Source organism: Achroia grisella, unplaced genomic scaffold, assembly GCF_030625045.1.
Source record: "Achroia grisella isolate CSIRO2021 unplaced genomic scaffold, CSIRO_AGI_Agris_v1 utg544, whole genome shotgun sequence".
Lineage (NCBI taxonomy): Eukaryota > Metazoa > Arthropoda > Insecta > Lepidoptera > Pyralidae > Achroia > Achroia grisella.
Genome location: NW_026712929.1, coordinates 727,294 through 746,299, shown reverse-complemented (window position 1 = coordinate 746,299; position 19,006 = coordinate 727,294). Strand labels below are relative to the sequence as shown.

The following is a 19,006-nucleotide window of genomic DNA, read 5'->3' as shown; positions in this document are numbered from 1 at the left end:
AGTTAGGAGGATTGCGCTACGATAAAGCCGTTTTCTTTACGAAGATAACATATCTAATCGTAAATTATAGTGATGTAGAGCATACCAACGATATGCATCATGAAATCATGAAATAAATTTGTTACAAACAATTCACTACAGCTACATTCACATATTCCGTGTTAAAAAGCAATACTTTGTTCAGTTTATTTTAAAAGTTGAAAATCACAGTCATGTCATGTAAGTACAAAATACATTATAATAAAATGTAGCTATGTTTACTTTTTCTCACATAACATAGAATGCAATAGATAAGAAAAATAAAACAGCAACGCTGCATAAAACTAGTATAAGAGATACAAGTTGTTTAGCTTCACCATCAGCTTGTAGTATTATATATATCTGTTGTAATTAGTGGTAGATTCAGGCGTTTAAATGGCTGCTTAAGTAAAAAATATCTACTTAATCTTTGGAAAATTTAGAGCATTAAGATGGGGGGTCTCTCCTCAGAGCCTCCCAGCTGCTTCCATAAAAAGACTTGACCTCCACGGGGTGCTGTATGTACTTCTATGATCCAAAACTATACCATATAGCACGCAACTGAATAAATTGTAATTACTATCACTGCCAGCTGATGAATTATGAATCGCAGCTGACAAAGCAATAAGTGAGACAAAGGTATTTGGACATAGGTTTTCGTTTTAGTGCGAAAAAGGGTTGTAAGGGGTTGAAAGGTTGTATGAAAGTGTCGTCATTTTTTAAGTAGAAGGATGAAACTTTTTGGTTTATAATCTATCTAGATACATTTCCTTTATTTGATTAAGCTCATTATTCCACGCGTATGATTTACGAGCACAGCTAATTATACATAAATTCTAAATTTCCAGACCCACCACCATCAGGGCCTCCCAACCATTATGCCCCATATCCTGGTCAACAACCAGCGTCCAGTACATATTATGCGAATCCAGGCTCTGTCACTTATGTACCGACACCGGTATTAATGCCCGTGTATCCACCTCAAGTGGCTGTCGTGCCTCAACCTCAGCAGCCACCAAACTCCACATACGTCACAAACATTTACCAGCAACCCCCACCGGAACCAGTTCGGGTTGTCGAACATGCTGAAGGTGAGTTGCAAAATACTATAAATTTGCTCGGATTAACAGTATATGAGTGTGTTATTTACAATATTAATAATTCCTATAGTAAAATGTATTACAATAATACACAGAAGAAAGTAAAGTGCTAAAAGAACGATTTTTAGACGTATATTTAGGTAAGCAATATACAAGTAAGTTAAGGCACCGACAGTTTCTCCCTACAAATTTTCAAGGAGGTGAAGCAGGTATACATGTGCTGAATAGAGCGAGGGGGTACTTCACTGCGGACCAGAGACTTCTCTTGTATAAGTCGCAGGTTCGGCCGCACATGGAGGCCGCACAAGGAATTCATCCCCCCACGCTGTAACCTAAGTGGTCTCGGACAGTGCGGTTTCAGAGGAGCTTTCTTCCGCGTACACTTAGATTGTGGAATGAACTACCTGTCTAGGTTTTCTCGAGAGACTACAGCATGGGGTTTTTCAAGAAGGGTATATTAAGATTTCTTAAGGGTCGGCAACGCGCATGTGACACCCCTGGTGTTTCAGGCGTCCATAGGCTACGGTAACCGTTTACCATCAGATGGCTCGTATGCTTGTTTGTCACCTACGTGGTATAAAAAAAATACATATTTCAGAAGGAATTATAGATATGCCAGTAATCCTATTAATGTTGTTTATGCTTAAGTTTGTAGTGTCTTTGTATAAAATTCCGTTTCGTATTACAATAAATATATCTTATTTCTAACATTTTATTTAAAATCATGATATATTATGTACTTTGTTGACTTTTTATTCGTCTTTATATTTTTATATCAATTTTACAGTGAAATAGTTGTACCCTAGTGAAGTAGTATTATTATTAGTAATGAGAACTAGTGGCCTCATTGGTACTTATTTCTTGGCAGTATTTGTGGCTTTATAATAAGGTAGACATTATTATAGTACAGAGGCATTACACTTTAGTTCTCAGGAATGATAACACACGTGTCTATGAAGTTTCTATGTTTAAAGAAATGTACACAATAAATCTGTATTTAATAATAATATTGATTGTAAATTTCAGATATAGAATGGGTTTCGGCTTCGACGACCTCTTTTCAACATCTTCGAGGAAGAGCACTACAGATGGACACGAGCAAGTATTGGATAATTAGGGCACATCATGAACGAGCTTTAATTCCAGGAAAACTGCACCGTACAATGGAAACCGCAAATATACCCTACGGTGGAAGAGATGTGTCAGTACATAATTTTGAGGTAAATTAATTTGTAATCAAAAATAAATGATACTAGAATAATCCTGGACATTTCATAAAAATCTCTATATATAACAAAATCGTGACGAGGCAAAAATTGTGTCGATTACTGACAAATGTTTGTTTCTGTGTTTTTCTGTGTCGCGAATGTCGTTATGGAAAACATATGATGTCACGTAAAAACGACTGGAAGAAATATGGAATTTTCACATACATTCAAACCTAATATGTGTGAGCCTACCTACTTAATGATTTGTGTCTGGCTACAAACAGATTAGTCTGTAGCTAATTAACTTGAAGACTACTTGATTTTTGAGTTTGTAGTAGTATGTAATACTGTCTGTATTATATACTACGACAAACTCAAGTCTCTAGAACCGGAATAATACTTTTCAAGATTCCTAACTCATGCGGACCGTGCGCTATATTATAATACACACACTTAAACTTTTTTTATATGTAATAATAAAGTATACGTAAATCAACTACGTATACTTTATTATTACATATAAAAAAAGGCGCTGTCGCTGTCTGTCCCTATGTATGCTAAAATCTTTAAAACTGCGCAACGCATTTTGAAGCGGGTTTTTTAATAGACAGAGTGATTAAAGAGGAAGGTTTATATATATAATACATGTTCACCCGTGCGAAGAGTCATATATAAATTAATATTATTTCAGGTATTGTGTGCTAAGCCTAGTGCTGTGCGCTGGCTCAACAGTAGTCACGGCATGGTACCACCCGGTGCTATCGCCGCAGGCTACACAGAGAGTGGTGAAGCACTTTATGTCGCCAAAGCAAACCATGTTAAATCAAACCATGGAAGATCTCTTTTCTCACAGATAGGAAACCATATCCTCGACATACCTATACGCAGTATCCCTGGTAAAGTAAGTTATAGAAAATATATATCAGTATGAGAAAAATGAATTAAAATGCAAGTATCATGCACAAATAAACAATTGGACGGATATATTTAAATCAAATTTGTGCATTGAGTGATCCTCCTCTAAATTAACACATACTATTTAACCTAATTCTCGTTGGCATTCGCCCGGGATACAGCTAGTAGATAATAAAAACTAATAAGTAGTTATTTTAAAGTCTTTTCAACGATACTTAAATTGTTTTTGTTTTTACAGGTCCATCCTAGTCACAAATGCTGCTACATTTCTTTCTTAGGGATGGAGATTTCGTACCAGTCATATGAAGTCCTATGTAAAATGTATGATTAATCTTGTAGACACGTTCAAATCTGTTACTTTGGCTGAGTATTATCGTCTATTCTTCATTCCAAATAATATTCTTACTTAATTTTAAAAATAAATTATAAATAATATAGCTTCTGTTACATTTCCTGTAATATTTGTACATATGAAAAGAAATTTTATATTTAGGTTGTTTTATTAAACATTAAATAATAAAGTTTATTATAGCAATTATAGCAATTACTGCAACTCCTACCACTCCTTAGTAAGCTCCGAACTTGCAAAGCTTCGATTAATTTGAATGAAATACAAGATTCAATTTCTAGGTAATATAAACTACAAAAATTCGCTTAAGAATAACTTTTTCGTGAAAGTTAAACAGATACCACGACAAAGATATTCTTTATATACCTATATAGATAAATTGCTTTATATCGGAAAGCGCTTCTCTCTTTGATAGTATTGGTAATATTATTGGTAGTAATATAGTTAAGAATATGTCTGTTTGTCCATAAAAATGTTGTTTAGATTAGGATTTCTTTAGGAGCTGAGACTGTCATCAATCAATGGCATCATCAATCGCCGTAGATGAAAAGAGATAGGCATCGGTGATTTTCTTAACCTTGCCAAGTCTGATATATTTCTTTTACCTATATTCCTTAAAGACTAAAGTCCTTAAAAGTTGAACTAAATAGCTTGCTTTTAAATTGGTTTTAGGGTTATTTGTCGTGTAGAAATCAATGGATGAACATGTACATGAATTTAACTGTGACTGTACAATGTAGTGTAGTACAAACTTACTGTTAAATCAAGGTAAAAATGTCAACTCACATCGATTATATAGTTCTTGGGAGCTCAGAACAATAAAAACTAAAGTCTTTACAATATTTACGCATCATCGTGGTCATACCTACTGTTAAAACTACTGGTAAAAATGTCAAACAACTACAATGCAACTGATGAAATAGGAAACTTCCCTATAATTCCTATCAGTCTGGCGCTACTTCGCTATCGTACCAACATACACGCGCTTTTCTGGGAGAAAGCGGATTATTAGGGAAATGGACTGATGTCCCTATTGCTGGCTATGTACCTTGCGCGGTGGACCATCTCGCGGTTGTCCCTAGAAAACATCATGGTAACTGTTGCCGAAGGTAATCTTTTTGATAGTCATTTTATATATTTTTGAATTGTATATTTTGACGTTCTGTTTTTATATACCGATTGTTTTCTAATGCCATTATCCTTGTCTTTATGTTTTTGCTACCGAACTGAATATAGGTACATATTTTACCTCAATTAGGAACGTGTTTCATTTTAAATTAGCCTTAATACAGTCCTTTTGTCACAGTAACTCTGTCACTATAGACTTACTGACCTGACTTCATCCTCATCTTATGGCCGTTCACTTGTGCCCCGCCAGGTTATACCAACTACCAATAGCGCACGAAGGAACACCATACTATTATCATCCTTTAAAAAGTATTAAAACCTGCCCGACGCTCCACAAAGGCAAATATCTTAAGCGATTATTATTTATAATACGTATAGATACTCTCATTTCAATGATAGATAATTGCTTTAAAAATATTAAACATGGAATGAATATATTTTTTTTATGTCATTGAAATGGCGACAAACTGACGGGTCTCCAGATGGTAATGGCTGCAATTGTTGGGACTATTTTTGGTCAATGGTTGGATTATTGCGCTAGGACAAAACCATATTTATTTGGCGATATCATATCTAATCATAAATTATAGTGGCTTACAATCTACGCCACTAGAACGATATGCATCATGAAACAAATTTGTTAGTCACATATATAGATAGATTTTGTGTTAAAAGGTTCTATTCAATTTATAAAAGGTAATAAAAAGATATCAAATAAAAAGAAATACTGAATGTAAATCAGAGACATGTCATGTAAGTACAACCGACTATTAATATAAATTACTTTACGTAAAAATACATAAAACTTGTTTATCAACGCTATTACGTTTATGTCTGCTGTGATTAGTAGGAGGTTTGGTCGTTTAAATTGTTAGAATGTGTAGTACGAGTGTCTTTGCAAATTTTTGTGGTACTTATATTAAATTTACACAAAATTACATATATTAAAAAGTAATACAACTGTGTCACTAAGTATAATTAACACAAATAAATAGGTTATAGTAACAAATTCATTGTTTGTAGATAAATAATATTTAATATATTATGAACAACAGTGTACAATATAGAGCGATATTAATAACGTAAAATGTATAGTTAGGTGCAGCATTATTCAATTCAATCTTCTTACTTTAAAAATGACAGTATATCCGTACAACATTTCATGTCCCCTTTCAAACCACTTTTTAGCAATAAAAAGACTAAGTCGTTTATATGGTCTAGACTATCTGTATACCAAATTTCATTTAAATCAGTTCTTCGGATTATACTAGTACACTCGTACTAGATTTTAAAATTGGCAGGTAAGTCTTTGGGTTTTGTATTTATAAGTATTTAATTAATTAAATCATGCAGACCAAGTATATGCTTTTATTATTATTATAATTTTTTTCAATAAACAGAGAGGATTATTAGCATATATTAATAGGACAAATATAAAGAGTCATCTAGATAAATCTATCGATTTATTAAATACTACATATGTTAGTATACTGTAAAACTGTATTTTTTTATATGATTTTATTGCTTAAATAAAAATTTTGCTAGATCTTGTCTCATCGGTTCCATAATTTATGTGCATCTACTTGGAGTTTTTCATTATACCTTGCTATTCCGGACGACTAGAGTGTCATGCCTCCCTTACATGTTATTTCACAGTATCATCACCTTGTAACTACACCTTATAAATAAACCAGTATGGTTACTGAAATGAGTCAGGAAGATGCCTATGCAAATAATCTTGTACAAGGTTATAAAAATAAAAATCTTTTTTTAAATCCAGACCCACCATCATCAGGGCCTCCCCCCTACTACACACCATATCCTGTTCAACAACATGCGTCCAGTACATATTATGCGAACCCAGGCTCCGTCACTTATGTACCGACCCCGGTTTACATGCCCGTGTATCCACCTCAAGTGACTGCCGTGCCTCAGCCTCACCAGCCACCAAACTCCACATACGTCACAAACATTTACCAGCAACCCACGCCGGAACCAGTTCGGGTTGTCGAACATGCCGAAGGTAAGTTGCAGAATACTCGAAATCTACTTAAATAAACAATTTGAACATATTTCAGCGTGTTATTTATTACAATATTAATATTAAGATATTAGAGCAATTCAATATCACGTTAGACATTTTGTAAAATTCGAACATACCTAACTTATTTTTTAAATACATTCTATATTCCTATAGTAAAATGTATTACAACGTTAGAATAACGTATATATGTTTATAACGTATATATGTTACCTAGATACGTAGATATGTTTTTGATATATTTTTAAGTAGGCAATGACTCAATTAAAAATAAAGTCGCTGTCAGTCTCACCCTACGTATTTTCAAGGATGGTCAGTAATTTGAATGCTTAAACTTGTGAAGAGCCTATATATAAGAGTCTGTTTCATATTATTATTACAATACCTATATCTATTTAGTATTTCTAACATTTTATTTAAAATCATGACACACTGCTTATTTGTTTGACTTATTAATCTTTATATTTTTATAGCAATTTTACAATGATATGTTTGTGTAATATAGAGTACATATATATAATAATAGATAAGTGGGGGGTGGCCGGTACTTTTAAGACAAGTATTGTGTAAATAGACCGGAACATACGTTTAACGGATATATATTAATACAAATTCAAATTCAATTCATAATGTCTTTATTCATGTAGGTCTATTACAAACTCTTATGATATGTCAAATCTACCGTCAGTTCGGAATGATTTCATAGTGAAGTAGTATTAGAATACAGAACAGTTTGTGTCATAGTGAAGTACTATTGTTACTAACTAACTATAGACTAGGGTAACTAGGGGCCCCATTAGTACTTGTTTCTGGCCAGTGCTTATGGCTTTACAATAAGGTAGAGATATTATTATAGTACAGAGGCACTACACCTTAGTTCTTAAGAATTAATACATGAGGAATGACACGCAGCTTGCAATGCTTATATATAACGTGATGTACCCAATTAATCTGTATCTAATAATAATATCGATTGGAAATTTCAGATATTGAGTGGGTTTCCGCTTCGACGACCTCATTTGAACATCTTCGAGGAAAAGCGCTAGAGGTGGATACGAAAAGGTATTGGATAGTAAGAGCACATCATGAGCGAGAATTAATCCCAGGAAAACTACTCCCTCAAATAAAAAGTGCAAATATACCCTACGGTGGAAGAGAAGTGTCAGTACATAATTTTGAGGTAACTGAATATATAATTAAAAATAAATGATACTAGAATAATCCTGTACATGTCATAGAAATATTTACATATAATAAAATAGTGTCATGGTGAAAACTGTGTCGTTTGATAATAAATGTCTGTTTGAATATTTTTTTATTATCAAGTACAACTGTGTACTCGATAATGTGGAGCTAAAGTTATGTGGCAAATGGAATACATAGTAGAGAACATGTTATATCACGTAAAAGCGACAGGAAGAATGAGGATGGAATTTTCGCATAGTATGTAAATAAATATGAGTCAACATACAGGGTTTTTTGCATTTAGCAAAAGCTGAATAAAAATAGCTACCTACAGTGGTAAATTAATTGAATTAATTAATATTTTATACAATACGCATATTAATTAGTTTATTAATAAAATAATAGATGGCTACTGGTCTAAACATGTACACGCGCAGGAATTAGTGGGCACATCTAAACTAAAATAAATATCACAAAATTTTCGCCACAGACAAACCAATACACACCTACTATTTTTGTATTTGTACGACAGGTTTGTGGTTACACATAATCGGTTCAGTTGGAAGATCGACCTATGCATACGAATCGGATATGTGTGACTGTACCTACTTAGTAATTTGTGGCTGATGTTACTTTCTATTACAAATTACTACATACAAAGACAATTAACTTAAAGAAATTTTTGTGTTTGTAGTAGTATACATACTTATAATACAGACAGTCACTAAAACCGGTATATACCAAGTTAGGATCGCCAGCTCGTGCATCGTGCACTATATAATTACACACATTTAAACACAGAAGGTTAATTTACATGTATTTTATTAATAAATTAATATTATTTCAGGTATTATGCGCTAAAACTGGTGCTGTGCGCTGGCTCTCAAGTAGTGGCGGCAAGGTACCACCCGGTGCTATCGCCGCAGGGTACACAGAGAGTGGCGAACCACTTTATGTCGCCAAAGCAGACCATAAAAAACCTGTAACCGGTGCAATGAATGGAAGATGTAGAGCAAACAGAGTAAAGCAAAACCGCATCATACCCGTCCCCGGTAAAGTAAGTTGTAGAAAATATACATGTTAGTAGATTTATTTATGTCAGTATGAGAATAATACTTATTATTAAAATACAAGCACCATAAATAAAATGACAACCGGACATATAAGAATGAAATTCTGTGTACAGACAGATCATATTTTAAATTACATACATATACTTTTTACCCTAATTTGCGTTGGCATTCGCTCCAGGATACAGCTAGTAGATAATAAAAACTAATTATTCATCTGTAAAATGTGCAGATGGTGAATAAAATTTGTTACTATAAATTTTTTTGAACAATACTTTAGTATATTTGTTTTTACAGGTCCACCCTAGTCACAAATGCTGTTACATTTCTTTCTCTGGGGCGGAGATTTCGTACCAATCATATGAAGTTCTATGTAAAATGTATGATTAATATTATAAACATAGTCCAAATCATTACTATGGATGTGTATTATATTATCGTCTAATCTAAATTATAAATAATGTAGCCCATGTTACATTTCTTGTAATACATATTTGTACATACGAAAAAATAAATTGTATATTTAGGTTTTATTAAATGTTAAATAATAAAGTCTCTCTTAATTATTATAACTCCTACCACTCTTTAATAGGCTCCGAACTTACAAAGGTTGATTGATTTGAATGAAACACAAGATTCAATTACCAGTAATGTATATACAAATTTGCTTAAGAATATCTTTTTCATGGCACCTAAATAGATTCCATGACAAATATATTCTTATGAAATGCTTTCTATTAAAAATCTCTTAAATCGGGAAGCACTTCTACCTTTGATGGTCTTGTTAATAGCACAGATAACATAATATAATATTATTCTTAAGAATATCGTTCAATTATAGTTAAACAGTTAACCTCGTATTATCCTTATCCTTACTTCCTCACTAATATTATAAATGCGAAAGTAACTCTGTCTGTCTGTCTGTCTGTCTTGCTTTCACGCCAAAACTACTGAACCGATTTAAATGAAATTTGGTACACAGATAGTCTTGACCCTGAGAAAGAACATAGGCTACTTTTTAATGCGAAAAAAAGGGTTGTAAGGGGTTTAAATTGGGGATGAAAGATTGTATGGAAGAATCGTCATTTTTGAAGCTAGAAGCTTGAAACTTATTTTTGAGGCTGCTAATTAAATATAAATAAATATGACATACAAAGTTTTTAAAAATGTTACCCTTAAGGGGGTTAACTAAATTAGAGGATATTTTTTTTTTATTATTGAAGATAGAAGATTGAAACTTATTTTAGAGTTGGCTGGCTGAAGAGGCTGTTGATTAAATATAAATAAATATGACATTCAAAGTTTGTAAAAAATTACCCTTAAGGGGGTAAAATAAATTAGGGGATGAAAGATATTAGGTAATATCGTCATTTTTGAAGCCAGATCTATTAAACTTTTTTCATTGGCTTTTTGAGTTAGTTTATTAAATACCTTACTAATATTATAATTGTAAAAGTAATTCTGTCTGTGTTATTTTGGCGTGTAAGTGAGACTGGCATCTCACTTACACGCCAAAATAACTGAATAGATTTTTGTGAAATTTGGTACACAATTAGTCTTGATCTTGAGAAAGCATATAGGATACCTTTGGATCCGAATAATTGGTTGAAATAGTAGTAGGAGTTGTAATGGTAGGTGCATGGTTGTACGTAAGAATCATCATTTTTAAAGGTAGAAGCTTCAAACTTATATTTTAGGCTGGTAACTGAATATAAATAAATTTAATATTCAAAGTTTTTAAAACTTTAACCCTTAAGGGGGTAACATAAAGTAGGGGTTGAAAGATTTTAGGTAAATTCGTCATTTTTAAAGCCAGATCTATGAAACTTTTTCCATTGGCTTTTTTGGGTTAGTTTATAGAATACCCCACTATTATTATAACTGTGAAAGTAACTTTATCTGTCTGTCTATCAGTCTCACTTACACGCTAAAACTACTGAACCGATTTAAATGAAATTTGCTACACAGTTAGTCTAGACCCTGAGAAAGGACATAGGCTACTTTTGAATGCGATAGAAATGGTATAAGGGGTTGAAAGAGTTATGTATGGAAGTGTCGTCATTTTTGAAGATGAAACGATGAAACTTTTTCATTTGGCTTTTATTGATTTAGGTCATTAAATATTTTTTTCATTATTTGGTCAAGGTCACTTTCGCGGACGAAGTCGCGGGTACAGCTAGTCTTATATATAGATCTTTCTCGCAGACATGTTTTACTGATGCAGTTAATAAATTGAAATGTTCATAGATTCAAATTCGTATTAGAATGTCACTCCCACAAAAGTTGTACTAACTATACAATGCCGAAGATATAGGCGTATGTCCTCAAGTAGAGAAGATTATAGAATGTTCCCGCAAATGCGAGCAAGTAAATTGACAGTGTTTTATTGAAAATACAAAAAAACGAATATTGATTTTTATACGTCATGAAGGAAGGGTCTTAATGCTACTTCTATCGCACTCGATTATTTTTGTCAGTATGGTCGAATAAGTCCGAAGAGATATGGCCCAACGCAACAACGCTGATTCAATAATGGCAAACCTCCCTATGGTTCCTATCGGTGATAAATATACACGCCCTTTTCTAGAGAGAAGAGCATTGTTGATTGGGATTGGGAACTGAACTGATGGACCTATTGCTGTGTATAATGTTAATAGCTTCTTAACCTTTAACGTTAACGCTCCACACAAACACCTATATTTCCTTACCTTCAATTGCGATTACAATTATATACATATAGTCATAGTCCTGAAAATTTTTAAGCAATATGGTATTTATTAGAAATGGCGGTAAACTGATGGACCAGGTGGTAAGCTGTAAATGTCGTCAGTCTGCCTCTCTCTGGTCAATGGTTGGATTATGGCGCTATGTAAAATCATATGTATATGACACGATATCATATCTAATCATAAATTATAGTGACGTAGAATGTGCCAACGATATGCATCATAGAATCATGAAATGAATTTGCTACAAACAATTTACTGAAGTCACATGTATAGACAGATTCCGTTATAAAGTGTATTATTTCGTTTAATTCAAATTTAAAAAGGTGTAAATCACAGTCATGTCGTGTAAGTATATCTACTATATATAATTAATATAAATTACGTAAAAGTGAAAATATATAATACTTGTTTATCAACGCCATTACCTTGTAGGTTTACGTGTGATGTGATTAATTTGGTCGTTTAAATTGGTAATTTAAGCTATTTACTTGTTAAAATGTTTAGTACGAGTGTCTTTGCAAAATATTGTGTGTGTATATATTAAATTTACAAAAAAATAATACAACTATATCACTAAGTATAATTTACACTAATAAATAGGTCACAAATAACACTTCATTGTTTGTAGATAAAATTTTATTTAATATATTATAAACAAAACTGTGCTCTATATTAATATTTATTAACGCTATTACCTTGTACATTCATGTCTTTTGTGTTTTACACAAGTTTGGTATTTTAAATTGGCAATTTAAACTATGAATGACATCAATATGTACGAATGTCTTTGCGAAATTTTGTTCTACCTGTACTAAATTTACATAAAATTACATTAAAATAAGTTTAATTACGCTAATAATTAAGTTATATTAACGAATAACACTCCATTGCTTGTAGATAAATGATAATTATCAATATTTAATTTATGTATAATGAACAAAGGTACGCTCTATATTAATAACATAAAATGTATAGGTATATGCTGCATTATTCAATTATCGTAAAATATAATTTATATTATCGTAACACACTCGTACTACATTTAAAAATTGTCATGTACCTACGTCTTTACGTTTCTTTATATGTTATGTCAATAAATTGAGAGGAATAATAAAGGATAAACTAGAAAAAAATATTGATTTATTGAACAATGATATCAACTATACTGAAAGAATACTTCTATATTTTTTTGTTTGTTTCTATAGCTTAGGAATATTTATTATATTGCTATTCTGGACGGCGACGACGAGAGTGTCATCCTTCAGTACGTTATTTCACCAATCATTTTCTTTAACTACAACTTATAAATCAATATATTTGGTAACTGAAATGGGTGAGGAAGGAAGAAAAGCCTACGCGGACGACTTAGTAGAAAATCTATCTAAGAAAATTAGGTTATTACAAAAATTTTTAATTTCCAGACCCACCACCATCAGGGCCTCCTCCCCAATACACGCCGTATCCTGGTCAACAACCAGCGCCCAGTACATATTATGCAAACCCAGGCTCCGTCACTTATGTACCAGCACCGGTATACATGCCCGTATATCCACCTCAAGCGAATGTCGTGCCTCAACCTCAGCAGCCACCAAACTCCACATACGTCACAAACATTTACCAGCAACCCATACCGGAACCAGTTCAAGTCGTTGAACATGCTACAGGTAAGTGGTCATGGATGGATCTTTTGCATTAAAGTATAATTTTGCTAGCAAGACATCAGTTCTTGAAATATCTTGAAACTTTGATATGATTGGTTAAAACCGTCGCCTAGTAGTTTATTATCCTAACTTACATACAATAGGTCGTAAGTTAAAATCTGGTTGACACAAAAAACGTTGTGTGTTGGTTATATTTCTTTTAGAATAAATGATCTATTGGGGGTGGGCGATGAGACTAATAAATATTATTAGTAGAAATATTTACGAATAGCTAACATGTTTTGATCACCACGCGAAGACCGTCATCCTAAGGGAAATCTCTGGAAACAAAATTATACCGCCAAGGTGGAAAAACGGTCTGTACTTCATATAATGTTAGTGCAGAAGTGTAAAATAAAGAAACAGCAAAATATTAAGAAACTTGGGAAGTTATTTTTTTATATTTCAATTATTTCAATAATAAAATACCAAAATAATTACAGCATCATATATCATGAAACCATTTTCATATCTAATACATAAGCATTTCAAAGATAGAACTCGAATCTTATTTTTAAGCATTAGCCCTTATTAACCATGCTACTGTTTCGTTTCGTTTTTTATTTCTTAACTAAATATATGGACATTAAACAAAAGTAATTTGTTGTAAATTTCAGAGGTTATTGATTGGGTATCAGCTACACCAAACTTAATTGACAGTCTTCGAAGCAGAGCACTAGTGGCAGGAAGAGAAGGCTGGGATTCTAGCCCACTGTGGGTAATTAGAGCTCATCACGGCGGCGAATTTGTCCCAGGAAAACTCTCCGTCAAATATCGTTCCGCTTATGTACCCCATACGGGGAGAGAAGTGCCAGTGCACAATTTTGAGGTAAAACATAAACAATCAGTAATTATAATATCTCTGGACAATTCGCACAGTGCCATCTAGTCCCAAATTAAGCAGAGCTTGTCTTGTGGCTTCCAAACAACTAACCACAGATAACATAATATTACATACAACTTAAATACATGGTTATATTTTTTTAGTAAAAATATACAGATTATACATAGAAAACACCCAGACTGATACAAACAATCATGAATTTAAATGGTTGTACCGTGCGAGGAATTGATCCCGTGACTATCGGAAGTAAGGCGGTGTGTTTAACCGCTAGAGTCCGCCGCGGTCATCCAACATTATAGTTAAAGATAGATTTCAGATTGACTGATGGATTACTTTTATTTTTAAATTAATGACTAATAATTAAGTCATCAATACAAGTACATATATTTTATTCGTATGTAAGGTATTATAGTTGACCTATTTAGTGAAGTAAGTACCAAAAGTGTGCATTTTCCTATGCCCTTCAATCGCTATCTGTTTTTACCCAATGGTTTTAACTAGTAGAGAATGACATATGGCACTAAGCTCGGCAATTGTATACATTTTTAAATAGTCCATAAATAATAGACAAATTTTAATCGACCAATCGAAAAATGAACTAACTAAATTTAAATGATATTACTTCAATTATAACATATATTATAAAAATTGGTCAATCTTTTAAAACTAACCTTATGCTGTTGTTATATATTAGTTATCGTGTACATTATAACTTCGATTATGTAATTTAAGATATATTTTATCAAAAAGTAGTGCTCTGTATCCTCCCGGCTGTATAAGGTAGTTAAGGATTGTGACGAGATTCTTTATGATATCAAATCTAAGTAGATTTTGATAACCCAAATTCTCTAAAAAGATTATTTTATTTACGAAACCATATAATTCATCAAAAACATTTATACTTCATAATCTCCATATGAAATTATTTTGTTCATCCAACGCGTTATACTTTGGACAGATTTATGCTGTCTTATTTATGGGTCACCTTTTATTGTATGGGTTCGTACTCAAAACAATAAATTAATAAAAATTTATGTACGGTTATCAGTCTATCATTGCGATATAATTCGTTTGATTACACTGTTTTTCGAGATAAGCTCAACGGTGTCACATTAGATTATTTGCGTAAAATGAATAAAAAATTACCATTCCTTTTCTTTACCAGGAGTAGGTAGGGAGATATTTACTACAGATGCCTATTTAGTTTACTTAATAGATTTCACAATTTTAATTGGAATTTATTTGGAATTTTAAATGCAATTTGGTGTTTGAATTGGGTTTTAGGTTACTATTGTCATTACTATTAACATTGTCTCGGTCACTGGACGAAGTAGTGGGGAAAACCTGTTGTAAAAGTAGATTCTAATTGACAAATAATCACAGAGTCATCTGCGTTATAGTCATACTAGTTCCAACAGCTCTTAAACACAATGGTTATATCGGAGAGAGAAACGAGAGAAAGAAGAAAGAAAGAGGAGTTTTTAGTTAGTTGGGGACTAGTAAGACCATTGCTAGGTATGTACCATGTAAGTTTTATCTCCATGTGGTCTTCTCTAGAAATCATCATTTTTTAATTACTGTTTCTACAACTTATCTATTTTTGTATCATGAAAGTACAAAAATATATAAGTTGCTTCATTAACATTTTTTCAGGTGTTATTGGCTAAATCCGACGATGTGCGCTGGCTCCCATGTGCTGGCGGGAAGGTACCACCCGGAGCCATAGCTGCTGGCAACACGCATAGTGGTGAACCACTCTACATCGCAAGAGTAAATCATTCTAACACTGTCACCCCAGGAAAAGTGAGTTTTAGAAGATACATCCCCATATATTTTTTAAGTTAGGAAGAACTACCATTAGCTAATTGTACACATGTATAACATGAATGTATGAACATACATATATTCTGGTTGGATCTTTGTTGAAGTAAACGACATTTTGTATAATAAGCATTACATTCTTAGGAGGTAAAAGAGAGCATTCTCAATAATCTATGTCCTTGAGCAAGTAATCAATAGGTACGCCATAGTCAATCTCTCTCGTTTCGGACATATTGATCATCAGAAATAAGTGCTAACCTTCTCTTAAATAAATTAAGCTATATATGTGTCTTGTAACGACTGAATGAGTTGGGACTGGTGGTAAAAATGACACAACATATAAAAATAATAAAGTTAAGAGGTCCAATTTTTAAGGAACTGAATAACGAAATCGCACTTCGGTTCGGTTTCGGATGTAAAAAGTTTTTGCAATTATTAATTTTATATTAGAAATTCTGAAAGTATAACTTTATTTCTATATTGTTAAGTAAAGAGTTATCTCGTAAATTGACAGTTGTATACGTCAAATAATGTATAATATTAATTCTGGAAGGGCTCTTAGTCGTAACTTTAAAAAGAACTTACTAAATAGTGAAGTTGATTGTATTTAGTTTCATTGGAAATTGATATTGTAATTGATTATTTTAATTGATTTAATTAATTGGTATAGAATATAATCATTGACGAATATTAGAAAACATAGTATAAATAATTTTATTATTCGCAAATATACGTAGTTTAGATTTGGTATAGGTTAATACTGAAACAGAAACCAAGAAAATTGTAGGATTATCAAAAAGATTCAGCTATGTCAGCCGTGGAGCAGTTTGCTTGATAAGATATGTTTCGGTTGAGCGATGGAGAAGAAGCGTGAGTTAAAACAGAAAAATTACGTTATATGAGGCATCTTAATCCTCAGGACTTGCTTGCTTGTTTACTTGAATGTGATGGCCGTAGTGCTGTTCGCGTATATAAAAATCATCAGTTATTTAAAAACATTTTTGACAACTAAAGTGTACATACATATATAATAAAGTACGTAATTAAAATTACGTAGATATTTACTATATATAATTTTTCATTATCTCTTTCTTTTCAGGTCCATCCTAGTCATAATTGCTGCTATATTTCATTCGGAGGAAAGGAAATTTCATACCAATCGTATGAAGTTCTGTGCAGATCGTTCATCTAAATATTATCAATTATTTATCCTGTATTTCTTGCCACATAATTTATATCTTTAACTTAAATTCAATTGAAAAGCAATATGCGTTTACTAATAACTTTTTTTACTGTATATAATAAATTATTAGTTAATAATTATTTATCACATATTCTAACATTCTATATCTATTGTTTCAAGATCATTTGTTCGAACATCTTATAATTATTTTATCTATAAAAAAATATTAAATTTATGTTTAACACGTGCTTATTAATATAATTGCTTTAAATCTGCCGTGTTCTTTTTCTCACAATAACATGTATATTTTTTTAACCATATAGGTACCACTATAATTTAATTTATTTTCTTCAGTAGTTATATTTATTTCAATACTATTTAATATCTATCAATTTATTTGGTATTCTTTCTTATTTTGTAATAAATTAAATTATTAAATTATTAAATATATTAAATATAAAAATTTCGTTATTAAATTTTGTTTAATTTCAGTAGTCATACATTTTTTTTAACTATTCTAATGTTGTTGACTGCAGCTGTCTTGTACAGCTTCATGGAAAGATAGGGAGCGAGTGTAAAGTATACTCCAAAACGCTGAAAGGACTTATGGAACGGCTGAAGGCCATCGGATTTCGAACCTCAGGTCAGGCCTTCATAATTACACTAATTTACCTAGCGTCCTGTTTGTACACTTGGAAGAGGGGATACATGGGAGAGGATTAAATAACGTGTAAATTATAAAGTCCCGCACCAAACAATCCTCATTAGATTTAGTCGTCAATTAAAACGTTATATTCCAATATAATAACTTGGGTAGCGTCGATTCAAAATTTGGAATAAGTATTTTTTCCAATTTCAATCAAAATTTTAATATTTTTATTATAACTTCCTTTGCTAGAGGGCTCGAAGACCAAAGGTTCGCGACCCCATCTCAAAAAGATTTCATATTATTTCTTTGATCTGTCTGTATGATCTGTCGTACGTCTGATTACATTGGGATCACCGCATTACGACTTAAAATTATTAAAATTATTTTTCTCGGAAACAATCTGAATTAGTATAATACTTTTATTAAATGTTCAATTTAACAACTTAAATAATAGTACCCTGTGCTGTGCGGCTGTGATGACTAATCATATTTTCTTTTATGTATATTAACTTTCATAGCATTAATCCATCTTTTTATCATCATCCACTTCTATATAAAGTACTTTCATTAGAACATGGTCCAGAGTCCGGCCGCATAACATGTGAATACCAAGATAATTTGTTACCTCGCAATTTCTCTATTATTGGCGCAACTTTTAACGGAATATTCTATAAGTCACGTAACAATGATTAAAATTCAAAGTTATATAAATAATTTATTTATTACTAAACACAAATTCTTGATGATAAATGGACATTTAAACACAAATAACAATATACATTTTCAGGTTAATTGTACTGTGCATCATAGAATAAATTGCTCAGATTGTTTTAACGGACATGTTGCAAAATTTATGTTCTAAAATATATAGAAGTAAAATTACAGAGCATATCCGCACGAACTTTCTGATTGAAATGAACTTTCAATTCTGTAGAATTGAAAACATTTCTGCCTATTAATATGTTACTATCATCTCATCATTGGACCGCCTCCTGGAGCATCATCTGCCACCATAACTGGCTCTGGTCCTCCGAATACTGGACCTTGGGGTTGTTCCGCTATATTC

General features: G+C 32.2%; 3 protein-coding genes across 3 annotated transcripts; all 3 read left to right on the top strand.

The window, feature by feature from the left end:
• The first annotated feature begins 83 nt into the window (after window positions 1-83).
• LOC131847893 (uncharacterized) lies at window positions 84-3,765 on the top strand. The gene is made up of 5 exons (XM_059197590.1): window positions 84-219; window positions 867-1,109; window positions 2,145-2,338; window positions 3,018-3,227; window positions 3,480-3,765. The coding sequence occupies exons 1-5, from the start codon at window positions 213-215 to the stop codon at window positions 3,570-3,572; spliced, it is 747 nt and encodes a 248-aa protein (XP_059053573.1). The 5' UTR covers window positions 84-212; the 3' UTR covers window positions 3,573-3,765.
• Window positions 3,766-5,367: 1,602 nt separating this feature from the next.
• Window positions 5,368-8,929, top strand: LOC131847952 (uncharacterized; the record flags this gene model as incomplete). Its single annotated transcript, XM_059197682.1, has 4 exons — window positions 5,368-5,471; window positions 6,499-6,741; window positions 7,746-7,939; window positions 8,792-8,929. Coding segments are annotated over exons 1-4 (582 nt in total), but the record flags the coding sequence as incomplete, so codon positions are not given.
• Window positions 8,930-11,951: 3,022 nt separating this feature from the next.
• Window positions 11,952-17,339, top strand: LOC131847894 (uncharacterized). Its single transcript, XM_059197591.1, has 5 exons — window positions 11,952-12,088; window positions 13,165-13,407; window positions 14,061-14,272; window positions 15,941-16,090; window positions 17,208-17,339. The coding sequence occupies exons 1-5, from the start codon at window positions 12,082-12,084 to the stop codon at window positions 17,298-17,300; spliced, it is 705 nt and encodes a 234-aa protein (XP_059053574.1). The 5' UTR covers window positions 11,952-12,081; the 3' UTR covers window positions 17,301-17,339.
• Window positions 17,340-19,006: the final 1,667 nt, after the last annotated feature.